General features: G+C 42.9%; 1 protein-coding gene across 1 annotated transcript in view; it reads left to right on the forward strand.

Annotated features, from left to right (window-relative positions):
- Positions 1–12,344, forward strand: part of RETSAT (retinol saturase) — a 32,550-nt gene extending 20,206 nt beyond the window's left edge. The window contains exons 8-11 of the mRNA XM_069766679.1: positions 1,646–1,755; positions 3,741–3,907; positions 5,277–5,436; positions 9,306–12,344. Coding sequence (XP_069622780.1) covers positions 1,646–1,755; positions 3,741–3,907; positions 5,277–5,436; positions 9,306–9,451 — 583 coding nt within the window. The 3' untranslated portion in view covers positions 9,452–12,344. The remainder of the gene's footprint in view (positions 1–1,645; positions 1,756–3,740; positions 3,908–5,276; positions 5,437–9,305) is intronic.
- The last annotated feature ends 2,849 nt before the right edge of the window (positions 12,345–15,193 follow it).

A 15,193-nucleotide genomic window follows, 5' to 3' on the forward strand; every position in this document is an offset into this window, starting at 1 on the left:
ATACCCTATGGTTGAGTTGATGTTATGATGGAGCCATTTACCGTACATGAAAACTTTTATTACTTAATTGTGGTCACCACCAATTTACTATTATCCTATTTCGGCAGTTGTCGTGTTCTCCCGGATATAGTCGGTATATTATATTTGTTTTTACACTGAGGAGAACCGTAACATATGTCCTGGCAGCTTTATTCATCGCTGAGCGCTAGTATCATTTGCTCTCCAATGTCATTGCCTTTGGGTTCATAGAATTGTATTCGATCTTAAAACTTCCGCTTGTCATCTTGTATATCCCATCATATCTCATCCATCAGTATGGGTATGACCTAAAATGCTAATAATATTAAATTAGATATTAAAATGAATGATAATTTTATTATGGGGGGTTCGACCGCTGAACGGGGCACTCTTATCCCTATTAGTATGAAATAGAATAGGGGTAGCCACAAGCAGAAAGTATCTATAAAATCGCATCTGGGAAGGTTATAGTCAAAATATCACAAGAAAGAATATATATAATAATCACTCCCAGTAGAACTTATTCTGCCCAAGTATCAGATCAAGACGGTTATCGAAAAACATATACTGAAAAGGGGGGAGGAAATAAATCCAAAAAAGATAACCTTTTGTCTTTATAATAAGATTGCTTTATTTAAAGTGCAAGGCAAGAGGACAGTGATGACAACAGGGTCATCCAATAGTGCATAAAAACAATTGGTACGTTCGGGATACTAGGAACTCTGCCTGCTGACCCAAAGTAAGGAAATTACGATAATTGACATATAGGGTCAGGGTTATAAGACCAATAGGGGGCATAGCCTATGTCACAATAGACCAATGTGCAAAAGTGCCATCTGTCATACAAAACAATGCGATATATAACATGTCATTCAACATAGCGTAATAGTAGCAGGCTACACAGCAGTAGAAAAAGTAGTTAATACATCACCCCAAAGTTGGTGCTTAGCAGGTACAGCGTCCCAGTGTCTGCCCCAACGCGCGTTTCGGAACACCTTCATCAGGGAGTATGGAACGGCGGTGCACATGCTTTCCTACAACTCCATTCATTCCTTATGGGGCTACCGAGCACTGCCTTTTGGCTTTTCCCGGCAGCCTCCTAGAGAAAGAATCGAGCGACCGACCGGCCACTTCGCTTTGCAGCAGGGATACAAGTTCTCAATTTTGACAACCAGTTTGGGTCCCAGACGCTTGGACCCTCCATAATAAGCAATGGGTCCAATGACTGTGACCCTCATTGATCCCAAAGGTCCTAAGTCCTGTGTGAATGAGGTTGTAGTGCCCATATGTGACCAGCACTCGCTAACTCTTCATTCATGGGCCCCCAGTTCTTGTGAGCAGTGCCAGCCACATTGGTTGGACCAATGCTAATCATAAATGTATGATCTATCCTACGTACCTGGTGGGACAACCCCTTTGTTTTCCATACAATGTGATGGATGATTTCTGACGCATTTCCAGCTTGTAAACCAGCTCTGGCACATACAGATAATGAGCAGAATACCCATGTATATACAGAATTATCTTGGGTTCTATAAGTCTCTCCATCAGCATTTATACTGCAGATTATTATCGTTCTTTGTGTCTACATGTCCTAATTCATGAAATATGGCAAATTCCTGCACAGAGAGAAAAACTACTCATCTGCTTCTGTTGATGATGCTCCACAGCACCTTCCAATGTTATATGTCTCCTCTCCATCTGCTAAAGACCCCACCCACGAGGAGCGCTGTCCAGGTAGGTTCCCAGAGAGGCTTATGGTCTTATTGTAGTATCTGTATATTTGTCTTCTACAATAAATTCACCCCATACATGAGGTCTAGGAGATGGTCCCCTACTATGACTGCAACATGCAGCAACGTATCGTCACTCTCTGCACACATTTCTGTCCTAGCCCTTATTGTACAGTTATTTAGGGGGTCTGTTCTGGGCTTCGAACTCATTTAAGAAGTCTGTAGTTCCTACTTTGCTTTGGGATCTATAGGTTCGTATGTAGGTGATATGGGGTTTGTATTTTATAAAGTGTTTGTCTGGGGTCTTTGTTTGTTTTTTTAGCATCTCTATTTAATCTGTGTACTCATTAGTGATCTTTATAGATTATGGGTGTTCTTCATTTCGAGGCTGGCTTGCAGTCTCTAGTAAGGATGAGCGGACCCATTAAAGTTAGGGTTCAGCCGAACTTTAGTCCAAAGTTCAGTTTGGGTCTCATTACTTGACCCCTGAACCCCATATAAGTCACTGGGGACCCGAACTTTGGTGCTGCAAAATGGTCATAGTAAGGGCTACAGAGCTGCAAAATGGGGGGGGGGGGTAAGAGCAGAGCAATTGCCCTGCAAACAAATGTGGATAGGGAAATTACTTAAAATAACATAAAATTTAAAAAAAAAAAATAAAGAATATTAATCTTGAACCAGGAGGTCGAAGTCCAAGTGGAGCAGTGCCTTGCATGTGTAGTTTACTGTAGGTGTTAATAAATTAAAAAAATGACATGGGGTCCACACTATTTTTAATAACCAGCCAAGGCAAAGCAGACAGCTGCGGACTGATATTAATAGGCTGGGAAGGTCCATGGATACTGGCCCCTTCCTAGCCTAATAAGACCAGCCCCCAGCCACCCTAGAAATGGTGCTCCACTAGATGCGCCAATATTTGGCATGGCTGTGATGGCTCCGGAAGTGTCCACTGCCTAAAAGCTTATTGACTGGCTGTGGTGCAACCCTTCAACAAACTTTATTTGGCACCGAACCAGAACAGTAAAACAAACTTGGTAGAAAGTCTGTTCGGAGTTCGGTACTGAACATTAGGTGTCCTATATAAACCCCCGAACTTTACAGTTCCGGTTTGCTCACATTCCTGGTCTTGAATTATTTTGAGGGCTGGTTTGGGGTGCCCTGTCATTTTGAGGCCTGGGGTCACTATTCTAAGATTTTTATTTATGTGGTGTTTTTTTTTTTTTTTTTTTTTTAGTCTGGGATATTTCTTTAGTGCAGGGTATAGTTTGGAGTCTGTATACGGTATATTTTGGGGACAGTACTTGTTTTGGGGGTTGGATTCTATTTTCTCTAAATTTGATTTCACTTTGGAATAGAAACCTATGAACGCATTGTATCAGTCATAGGCTATGTAAATGCATGAGCATATAGTACAAATTGCTGTACCTGCTTATCACACTAAATATCCCTTTTGCAATAGTTTGATTTGGACTTGATTAATAAAGAATTAACTTTTATGGGATGGAGAGCAAAGAGCAATCGGATAATCGGTGACTGGCTCGCTCTGCGCCTTCAGAGTATGTGGATTGTTTGATGTTCCACCCAAGATATGACTATTTATTCTACTTTATTATTTTATACACTGAATGCCTGGTAAACATCTGAAAATGTACAACGCCATGCGGTGGACAAATAATCGACACAAAGGCAATACAGTCATGGCTCTCATGCCTTTCTGAGATTTCTACTGCGATAACCCTTAAAGAGTAAATCGTGGTATACTGCTACCCTCTGCGGGTACATATGATGGTCTAATCAGCGGCCATATGGCGGCACAGAGGGACCATCCTATAGATCAGCTCTGCATGGAGAGATGATGTCGTTGTGTCTCGTTGACGCGTATAAAAATAGGAAATTTACATGAAGAATTATTAATAATTGCGACGTATATGAAGTTCGGAATGGAAAAACTTTAGTTACATTTCTGAACTTATTAAAATCCCCTTCCAGGAAAATCCACTCTGACCGCGCTGACTTTCACACCGTATGAGTGGTTTGAGGAGTGGAAGAATAATAAGGTGCAAAAACGTGGCCAAGACTATGAGGGGGTAAAGAACGCATTTGCTGAGTCCATGTTGGAAACCGTCATACAGCTTTTCCCTCAAATTAAAGACAAGGTGAGTGGAACAACAGCAGAAGAAGAGCAACAGGACCGGGTACTAAGAAGGAAATGGGGCAAGGAAAATGGTGAGTCATAGAAGGAACACGATGGATACAAGGAGAATGGGCCAGGGTGGGTGAAGCGAGTTACCGGCTGTATTTAGTAGTCTCCTTCTTATAGACACAGGCCCCGATTCATTAAACTGTTCAGGCCAAAAAACTGGCATAAAGCACATCAAGTCAACACATTTTTGTGCAAGGTAGAAAAAGCACAAACCTTTTGCAAGTTACGGCATTTTCACGCAAGTTTCAAGCAGCTCTGACAAAATGGGCAGAACATGGGAGGAGGAGAGGCTGCCTCCGCCTGTCAAATTGTTCAAAAGTGGCAGCGTTTCTTACACCAGATAAGTTATTCCAGTCTTTGACCGTGGGGCACACACCACTGATTAAAATGCGCTGAATTCATTTAAGGGGTTGTCCGGGCTTAGGGTAGAGTCACTCTGTGTGAATCTGCACTGTGAGGGCTAGGATGTGATTTTCATACATGTGGTCACTTGCCTACTAGATGTGTGCATCCTTGATTGTTGCAAGTGTATTGATCAAGGCCGGACAAGTCTAGTCGGAATGTGGCTGGAACTTAAGCATGCAAATCTCATACTTATATGACTTGTATGACTGCCTGCTCTTGGTGCCAGAGAATCCTCTGTTTACTGTGCAAGTCCGCAGTCAAATAATGACTGCTTGTACCCTAAGGACGGACAACCCCTTTATTTGGTGTGGGGCCTCTTAATGAATTTTGTGCATCTTATTCCTGCAGGCCCCTCATTAAGACTATTGTATGATTGGTTCTGTTCATGTGTCCCACTGCGGTGAACCCCAGCAATCAGCTGTGATTGGTTAGGGAGGCTGGTAGTGTGTAATCCCCTGCAGCGCCACCACAGGAGAAATTAAACCTTGCACAGTGCCCCTAAAACTGTGCAATATAGGACATGACAGGTTCTCCAGAGCAGGGGGGCTTTTTTGTAGTTTATCCTGCTAATAGTCCCTTTACCCGGAAGCCCCTTATAAAATCTCTAAAAGACTGTTTCCAGATATTATTTTTCCTCTATAACAGAAGTCTGCTTATATTCTGATTTTTATCCTGACGTTCTTACTTTCTTCTTGGACATACCACGGTGAGTCGGCCACGTGCCAGGCAGCTAGTAAGGCAGAAAGGCTTTGGTTTAGTATCTCATTTGGGGCTAGAGTTCTACCTCCAGTGCCCACCTCATATAGTTTTAGGGACCCCCATCATTATCAGAAAGCTTTTTACCTAGATTTGAGGTGACCTTTTCACCCCATCTGATAATTCCTTGATGCCCTCATACAATTTTCTTCCTTCTGTAGATTGACTGCTATACGAGCGGATCCCCTCTCACAAATCAACATTACCTCGGATCCCCGCGAGGAGAGTTTTATGGAGCAGACCACGATATGGTCAGGATGAGCCCTGAGACCGCGATCGCCATCAGACCCCAAACTCCCATCAAGGGTCTTTACTTGACAGGTGAGATGTGGTGTAATGTTAACTACTGTATGATTAGAAACGCACATTAAGGGGACGTCCAGGAGTAAAAAAAAAAATACAAAGTCCTGTGCATTACTCATGTCCATTTACACAGGATTTTTTTTCCCACAGCGTGTGGATGAGATTTGATAATTTTAATCCCTTTGCTACTTTTAGTACCTAGAATATTTGGTATATGTGAACATACACATAAGCCTTAGACATTTCCTACTTTTACAGCCGGCTATACACATTAGATGGCTGTTGGACATGCGGTGCTTGGGTCGATCGATTGCCCAACAGCCATCTTGCCTGTCTCTCCCATACACAGAAACGCTCACTTGGTGTTCTAGGAGAGCCGCTGACAGACATCTCTGTAGGTGCCTTCTTTCTGGGAAAACAAAGGGATCGGCAGTCCAAGATCAGAAATGCTCAGTCTATTCAGTCAGATGGCTGTATGAATCGGACCGAGATCGGAATGCAGAGCACAGACTGGCCGGCGGTCTCCAAACCCGAGTTTAACCCCTTCACCCCCGGAGCTTTTTTTGTTTTTCGCTCCCCTTATTTCCAGTTGGTAATTGACATGATCCATCTGCTTATTTGCTATATTTTTGGTACTACCCCACCCCCCCCTTTTTGCATATCTGACCATTGTGTACTTTCTAGTGTCTCCTTAAGGTACCTTCACACATAACGATATTGTTAACGATATCGTTGCTATTTGTGACGTAGCAACGATATCGTTAATGAAATCGTTGTGTGACAGCGACCAACGATCAGGCCCCTGCTGGGAGATCGTTGGTCGCTGAATAAAGTCCAGAACTTTATTTCGTCGCTGGACTCCCTGGAGACATCGCTGGATCGGCGTGTGTGACACCGATCCAGCGATGTCTTCACTGGTAACCAGGGTAAACATCGGGTAACTAAGCGCAGGGCCGCGCTTAGTAACCCGATGTTTACCCTGGTTACCATGCTAAAAGTAAAAAAAAACAAACACTAGATACTTACCTAATGCTGTCTGTCCTCCAGCGCTGTGCTCTGCTCTCCTCCTGTACTGGCTGTGAGCCGGAAAGCAGAGCGGTGACGTCACCGCTCTGCTTTCCGGCTCCCAGACAGTACAGGAGGAGAGCAGAGAAGCAGAGCGCAGCGCTGGAGGACAGACAGCGGTAGGTAAGTATCTAGTGTTTGTTTTTTTTTACTTTTAGGATGGTAACCAGGGTAAACATCGGGTTACTAAGTGCGGCCCTGCGCTTAGTTACCCGATGTTTACCCTGGTTACCGGCATCGTTGGTCGCTGGAGAGCGGTCTGTGTGACAGCTCTCCAGCGACCAAACAGCGACGCTGCAGCGATCCGGATCGTTGTCGGTATCGCTGCAGCGTCGCTAAATGTGAAGGGGCCTTTAAGGCGATTCATTATATAATTTAACATTCCATCTCGATCCACAATTCCACACGTCTGTGTACTCAGTTTAACTTTCCAAGCTACCAGGACTGGTTTCTTGTAGGATATAATACCGATAACAGACTTAGGCTGCCGTCACACTAGCAGTATTTGGTCAGTATTTTACATCAGTATTTGTAAGCCAAAACCAGGAGTGGGTGATAAATACAGAGGTGGTGCGTATGTTTCTATTATACTTTTCCTCTATTTGTTCCACTCCTGGTTTTGGCTTACAAATACTGATGTAAAATACTGACCAGACACTGATCGTATGACGGCAGCCTCACAGTGAGGGAAATAATTATTTGATCCCTTGCTGCAGAGGTGTAGCTAGGGTTTCTGGCACCCGGGGCAAGAATTCATTTTGCCCCCCCAAGGACATATGCAATTAGCACACTCAGTCATGTATCGACGAGCTCCTCTCCCTAATGCTCTCAATGTTCAGTGAAAAACTGAGAGAAGCGGGAAGAGAAGCTCGTTGTCACAGGACCGTAAGTATGAAAGTCGCATAGAGTGAAGTGTCCAATGATGAGTACTGGAACCTGCAGAGCTGAATCCTGACATCGCAGCTTCTGAATTCTCACAACGCATGCACTGCACACTTTTAGGATTCTCCCTTGCCTGTGGACAGTCATGTCAGCACAAGTATGTGATTTGTATACTTCTGATCACATTCCGACTAGATGTGTCCGGCCTCGCTCAGTTCATTTTCATTGAGCGAGGCCACACATATCTAGTCGGCACGTGACCGCATGTATGTAAATCGCCAGCACGAGAGAATCCTGACAGCGTGCAGTGCGCACTGTCAGAACTCAGAAGTCTGCAGTCACAAAGAATGACTGCAGACTCATTACAAACCTGGACATCCCCTTTAATGCTCCTAACATAAATAAAAACATGAGAGTTAGTCAGTATCACAAATAACATTTACATCCAGGTACCTTATAGATGGCGTCGTCTCTGGAGCCGTTCTTCTTTTTTTCATCTTGTCCAGAACCCGTGATGAGTTTTCTCATCCACAGCCGTCTCTGCAGACTTCCATCTTCTCCGTTCTTTTGCATAAAATCTCCACATGATGCCCTTAAAGATACAAGTGTCATTGTAATGCTCCTGAATAAAAAATTGCCCCTCACTATATTGTCTGTATAAAATATGACCCCCACACTGTCCCTCTTATGGTACATGCTCTTTACACGGACCTCCCCTTTCCATACCGGCCCCCATTTTCACACTGTCCTCTCACACTGTGTCCCCCCTATAGGGCCTAGTATTTATACTGTACGCTCTCGTCACACTCCCCCCCCCCCCCCCCTCCCCCTTGCCATACTGTCCCCTCCTGGCTGTACCTTTACACTGCCCCCCCATGCTACGCATGCACACATCCAAACACCCTCACTCCCCGTACTCTGTCCACGTACGTTTTTCACATCGCTACTCATACTGTGTCTGCATACATTCCCCTGTTTGCTCCCCAAACTGTCTGCACCCATCCCCCATACTGTTTCCTCATATATGCCCCCCATTCCCCGGTATTGTTTCCTCATACATGCCCCCATCTCACCCTTTGCTCTTCATTTTGTGTCCTCAAATCTCCCCCACACATTAAATCCCTCATCCCCACTCCAAATATCAATAGTAAGAAAATGGAAGAAATACAAAATGACTGTCAATTGACATCACTCTGGGGCACCATGCAAAATCTCACCTCGTGGGGAATCCTTGATCATGAGGAAGGTGAGATCAGCCTAAAACTACATGGAGGGAACTTGTTAAAGGGAACCTGTCACCTCAAATTGGCGGGGTATGTAAATGCCTTTTTTTCCGGTCCGATGGGCGGCGTTTCGTCTTCATTTCTCCACCCCATCTGTCCCTGTTGTCCGCAATATGTTCGAGAATTAGAGTACTTGTCTTCCATAGATTGCGCGTGCGCAATGCAATCTTTGCTCGCGCATGCGCAGTATGCTTTGCCCAACTGCGGGCAAAGCCAAAAAGCATTACTGCGCATGCGCCGGCGCACTATGTCCTGGAACACAACGAAATACTTCCGGGACACACATGCGAGAAATACGGCCGAGTCTCACATGTTAATACCCGGCACTGTCGCTGGTTCTCAGGAGCGGAGCGTGCGGCCACATAGCAATACATGCAGCCGCATGCTCCGCTCCTGAGTGCCGGGTATTAACATGCGAGACTCGGCTGTATTTCTCACATGTGTGATCCCGGCCATAGAGTGAGGGGGAGCAGAAGGCCTAATTTCCTAAAACCACAAAAATCATGTAAGAAATTAGCAAGTCCCATATTAGAAATTATTGCCAAGACAAAAAAGTGATCTACAGTATATTCTATTTTTTAACAATATGATGGCTTCGAACGAGCTCTTGATCCCTTATTTTATTAAACGACGTATCTTTCTTTTCCACCATCTTAGGTCAAGATCTCCTCTTATGTGGATTTGCCGGGGCATTAAATGCAGCGGTACTGTGCGCCTCTGAAATCTTAGGACGTAACCTGTTTATTGACCTTATGAGACTGCGACGACAAATCCTGCAAAACAAGGCCAAAAAGACTGAGTAATCGTCAGGCCCCTGAACACCCCAAACCTGCTGGGAAAACAAGAAGCTTTAAAAATAAAAATTGAACCAGTTGACAACAGAATGTAGGCTTGTCCACTGTCATAGTCTGGGACTTGTGGTGCCTGTGCTGTGGTCGACCCGGATCATTATCTGTACTGTGCTGCTCTAATCCTGGCGACTTTCTGAAAATCCAAAAGGACGGCATAACCTACAATATGTAGACAGGCGCTACGCAAAAGTACCATTCACAAATTATTACAATTCCTAGTTTTTGGCTCCACAGCCCGACAATATTGATTGAATTCCGCAGAATTAAGCAGGTTAATGACAAGAACCAACGCACTTTAGGAAGAATACTCTCACATGACGCTTTGTGCTTGGGGTCTTGCTCTAAAGACCCGATCAGCCCCCTATTAGATGAGTGCAGGACACGTTTAGTTCTACGAGAGTACGCAGAGACTTGCTCGCTCTCCCAAAATCTTATTTAGTACATCCTCCGCATAAATCACCTGCATACATTTTTTTTTTTTTTTAAGAGTAATCTTTTTTCCATAAATTTAGAAGTAAGAATATTCTTATCATTCTCCTGTCTTCTATACTAATCATTCACTTTTAAATCACTGCTATTATTTCTCTGAAGGAAAAAGTGATGAGACAGATTATCAGCTCGATGAGAGATCAGGTTACAGCTGCTGCCCATAGAAGTCTATGGGTGTGGCTGAGGGAGGAGCTGCGGAGAAAGAAGGGAAGTTACTTGGGGACCTTGTTGCTGCTTTAAAGGGAACCTGTCACCTGAATTTGGCGGGACTGGTTTTGGGTCATATGGGCGGAGTTTTCGGGTTTTTGATTCACCCTTTCCTTACCTGCCGGCTGCATGCTGGCTGCAATATTGGATTGAAGTTCATTCTCTGTCCTCCGTAGTACACGCCTGCACAAGGCAATCTTTCCTTGCGCAGGCGTGTACTATGGAGGACAGAGAATGAACTTCAATCCAATATTGCAGCCAGCATGCAGCCAGCAGGTAAGGAAAGGGTGAATCAAACACCCGAAAACTCCGCCCATATGACCCAAAACCAGTCCCGCCAAATTCAGGTGACAGAGTCCCTTTAAATGAATGTGTACGGCCTTAAACTATGGCTGGACTTTAAGTACAGCAACGTGGCTCATTTCTGCTGCATAATGTCCTCTGTGCGGCTACTTCTGAGTGTGTGACAGAGGAGAGCAGGATCTCGCCTTCTCTGTATGCTCTGTATAGAAGACATAATCGCAGTTAGTCTCCTACCTTCGGGAGCAGAACTTAAGGGCTCATTCACGTCTGATTTTCATGTATAAGTGCCATCTGTGATTTTCCTACCTGTGATAGTCCATGGGGCCATTCACATGCCCATGATTTTTCGGTCCGCAGAATATCGCAGAGACATGTCGGATCAAAATCAGCAATGCAAGTCTATGGGCCTGTGGAAAAAAAAAAAAAATCGACCTCACTCTGATGACATCTGAGTGCGGTACGATTTTGACACTGTCAGAACGGAGAAGGCGGAGAAACTTTTTTTTTTTTATTATTATTATTATTATTTCTCCACATGCGAGAAATTCTGCTGACACCATGACCACTCTCTGATCAAAATCTGATTAATCAGCCCATTTTTCTCATACCTGAAAAAAAATTGGATGTGTGAATAAACCTTACAGAAAACTGACAATTGGCTAGTAGAGCACGCAGAGGGGCAACTAATGAAACATCCAGATAGCAGTCATTTATGGCCCGAAATATTGTTATTGCTCCAGTACACACAAACGACGGCTTATTCTGAAACTTCGCCTGAAACTGCAGTTACACTTTAAAACTCTGTACCGTTTTAGAAAGGTGACACTAGGCGGAAATATAAGAAAGGTGACACTTAACATTTTTCGCGATGTTCTGTTGTCAAATTATTCATACGATTCCAGGAGGAATAACAAGGAATGACACAAATAGATTATTAAAAAAAAGATGCTCAAGAATATTTTTGTTTTTTTTTATGAGGAATGCAAATGTATAAAAAGCAAACAGACAAAAAAAACAACACCTTTTCGGTATAGGAGACATCACACACTCGTATATTTTAAGACTTGTGTCTGACCTGTGTCCGTTATCCCTTGGCTTAAATCACTGTCTAACTCTGCCTTAGTGCTAGGTAATTTTATTTTCCGAATTTAATTATTGCTTTGACACAAGTTTTATATTTGTGTTTTTTCTTTTTTGTTTGTTTGTTTTTTCTCTCTCCCCTAGAAGTCTATAGAAAAGTCTGGACACTTGACAGTGTTGGCTTCCAATGACTTCTATGTATCCCGACAATGAAAACCATAGACTAGCATAAAGCACGTAAAGATTGCTGTAGAAAATGATGTACATGCAATAAAATCTGCCTCTAAACTTATCATGCTCACATATCTAAAACTTACGGATTTTTTTTTTACTCTAAAATACTGTAGAACAGCTCTAATCTGGTCAGAGCGGGCGTCCATTATGGCCGGAGGTGTTACTTGATGCTCCCGGGCCCTGACGGACAATCTGATGCATCCCAGCTATCATGTCATTCACATGGGACAAGGACCATTTTAGGACTCCAGTGCCTGATTATTATTATTTCTTTATTTGGTTTTTTTTTGTTGTGTTTTTTTTTTTGTGACAGTTGAAATGTGAGATTTGACTTGTGATGGTTTTTTGGTAATATGAACTCAATACAATGCTCTAGTTGCAATAAATGAGGTCTATATGTGGAGCTTAGAAACTGTCATGGAAAGGAACACTGAAAATGATCCCCAACTGGGAAAATTCCTGTTCATTTACAATAATTTTTGTGATACAAAAATGTTTTTCTATAAATAAAAAATAATTGTAGACATTTTTACCTTGAGGGTTTTTTTTTGTATATATGGTTCAGGGTTTTTGACCCCCTTATCTGTGACTGTGCACTAGTTTTCACATGAGAAGTTCAGAGACCAATTCACCTCCCAGACTGAAGGGGCGCTGTGACAAAGAGGTTCTACATGAGATGTTCATCATGGTTGTATGTAGAAAGGTTGTTGGACTTAAGTAATATCTCCAGGACATTGAAATCCCTCTGTAATATTGTTATATAATCAATTTTCTTTTAGGAACATCAAATTTCTATAAAAAGAAAATAAAAATCCAATATTTTCCTATGGCAAAGACAACGAAGACTTCCTACCATATCACAAAGCACTAAGAGTCCAAATCACTATTGTATTTGTGCCCCTTTTTTTGGCAAGCTTTTAAATTACACTTATTACTCTGCCTTTTTTATGTGTTTGCTTGTTTTTACTTCGTTTTTCTCTTTTTGCCTTGATAGGCAAAGTTTGGGGCTTCCAGATTGTAACTTTTTTTTTTTTTTTTTTCACAAATGTATAATAATCCATCCCCCCCACACATACAGACATCTTTTCCCTTCCCCGGCCTGTCAGAGTGATTTTATGTACTCCTGAATTATTTTTTTTAGCAAATTTTGCAATATTTTAGCAGAACAATTGATTTTATGTGCTAAAAGGTTAAAGACAAAAATAAAGAGAATTTCTATTTTGCAAAAAATTCATGAACACACATGCACGGGTTAGAAGAATAGCACGAGACTTAAAAGAAAAGTGACATAAAAAAAATGAAAATGCTAAAGCTACATTAACATGATGAGTTTTTGGTGGTGTTTTTTTTTTTTTTTTTACGCTGTGTATTTTTTTTTTAAAAAAAAGTAAAATGGGTGCAGAAATTCCAGAACCTCAAGAGCTCATCCTGGGAAACAGCCTTAGACTTCCCACCGTACCACAAAGACCACCACACACAATGACGCTGTGCTTCAGTTGTGCCTTGTGCTCCCCACTGACGTCAACTTCTGAAAGAGGGAACCTAGTGGAACTTTTTCTAAGACCAGTAAAGTGGCAGATTCGGATATCACTGAGTTTAAAGGGACTCTGTCACCTGAATTTGGAGGGAACAATCTTCAGCCATGGAGGCGGGATTTTTGATTCACCCTTTCCTTACCCGCTGGCAGCATGCTGGCTGCAATATTGGATTGAAGTTTATTCTCTGTCCTCCATAGTACATGCCTGCACAAGGTGCAATCTTGCCTTACGCAGGCGTGTACTATGGAGGACAGAGAATTAACTTCAATCCAATATTGCAGCCAGCGGGTAAGGAAAGGGTGAATCAAACACCCAAAAACCCCGCCTCCATGGCTGAAGATTGTTCCCTCCAAATTCAGGTGACAGTGTCCCTTTAATGCTATGCGAATGCTCAGAAAAGTCTATATAACGAGTTAACTCCGATTGTCATTTGCAGTCGAGCTCCCTTGATATTTTTTCCTTGAACGCCATTTCTTTTACTGGAATAACCATAAAAAGCTGCTGCTTGTTGCGGCGCTCCCTGGTGTTCTTTTAATTAAAATGCTGCCTGAGGCCAGTTTCACAGGTCAGTGGCTCCGGTACGTAAGGTGACAGTTTCCTCACGTACTGGAGACACTGACTCACGTAGACACATTAAAATCAATGTGTCTAAACACAGACATGTCAGTGTTTGTGGGAGAGCACGTATCACACAGACCCATTAAAGTCAATGGGTCCGTGTAAACACGTATCGCACACGGATACTGTCTTTATTTTAAACACACACACAAAAAAAAACCCTGATTTTTCATTCCTTCTCTCCAGCGAACGCTGCTGGGAAGAAGGAATGAATTCTGGATTCAGCACCCAAAGCAGGGGACAGCGCTTAACTCTAGCGCTGTCTCCTGCACGGTGCGTGTGGTACCCAGTCGGCACACGGCTGCCGCACGTATGCCACACTGATGTGCCACGTGAGCACACGGACACGGATAACTCCGGTACCGGAATTATCTGGACGTGTGGGACAGGCCTGAGCGCTGTGGACTAGCGATCCTGAATGTTAAAGTAATTTTTTGCTTGTACCTACAATATGTGACACTTTGGGCATCAGTTTTAACACTAAAAATTATTATTATTATTTATTTATATAGCACCATTAATTCCATGGTGCTGTACATGAGAAAGGGTTACATACTTTACAGTAAACAGGTTTACAGAGACGGACTGGTACAGAGGGGAGAGGACCCTGTCCTTGCGGACTTACATTCTATGGAATGCTGAAACAGATCATTTTGGCTGGGTCCTTGATGACCAGTAAAGCGTGCGCTGTCTCAGGCCGCCACAGATTGTAATGTGATGCGAATGCTCATTTAATTCACAATTTCCTGTTAAACCAAGGGCCTGATTCATTATTGAATTTTCATATTTTTTTGTCTATTTTTTTTTTTTTTTTTACAACTGGCACACTGCGGTCAGGCAGGTAATGTTTCCCTGGCATTTGCCAAACCCAGACTTGCCAGGTAGAGAAGAGTGATCCATGTGTAATGCCCCAGAGTTGTATTACTAGTTAAACTCTATATAGGTTATGTATTGTATATGAAGTTATTATATTAATGTCAGTATGAGGCAGCACTTATTACACTAGTTTCTAGAGAAATAGTTAGGGCATGTGCCGACAATCCGGAACTGTCAGCGCGCTGGACACAGCGTATTTTTGTGTAGTCTTACACACAGAAAAATATAGTTTACGTTAACTTAGTCTGGACAGTCAGATCAGAAGAAATAATAATATCCGAATTGGGAGAGAGTCCAGAATGGGAGTCTAGAGGAGTTCAGTGAGCTACAGGAACAGCTACAAGCCAAA

Source organism: Ranitomeya imitator, chromosome 4 (assembly GCF_032444005.1).
Source record: "Ranitomeya imitator isolate aRanImi1 chromosome 4, aRanImi1.pri, whole genome shotgun sequence".
In the NCBI taxonomy this organism is placed as follows: Eukaryota; Metazoa; Chordata; class Amphibia; order Anura; family Dendrobatidae; genus Ranitomeya; species Ranitomeya imitator.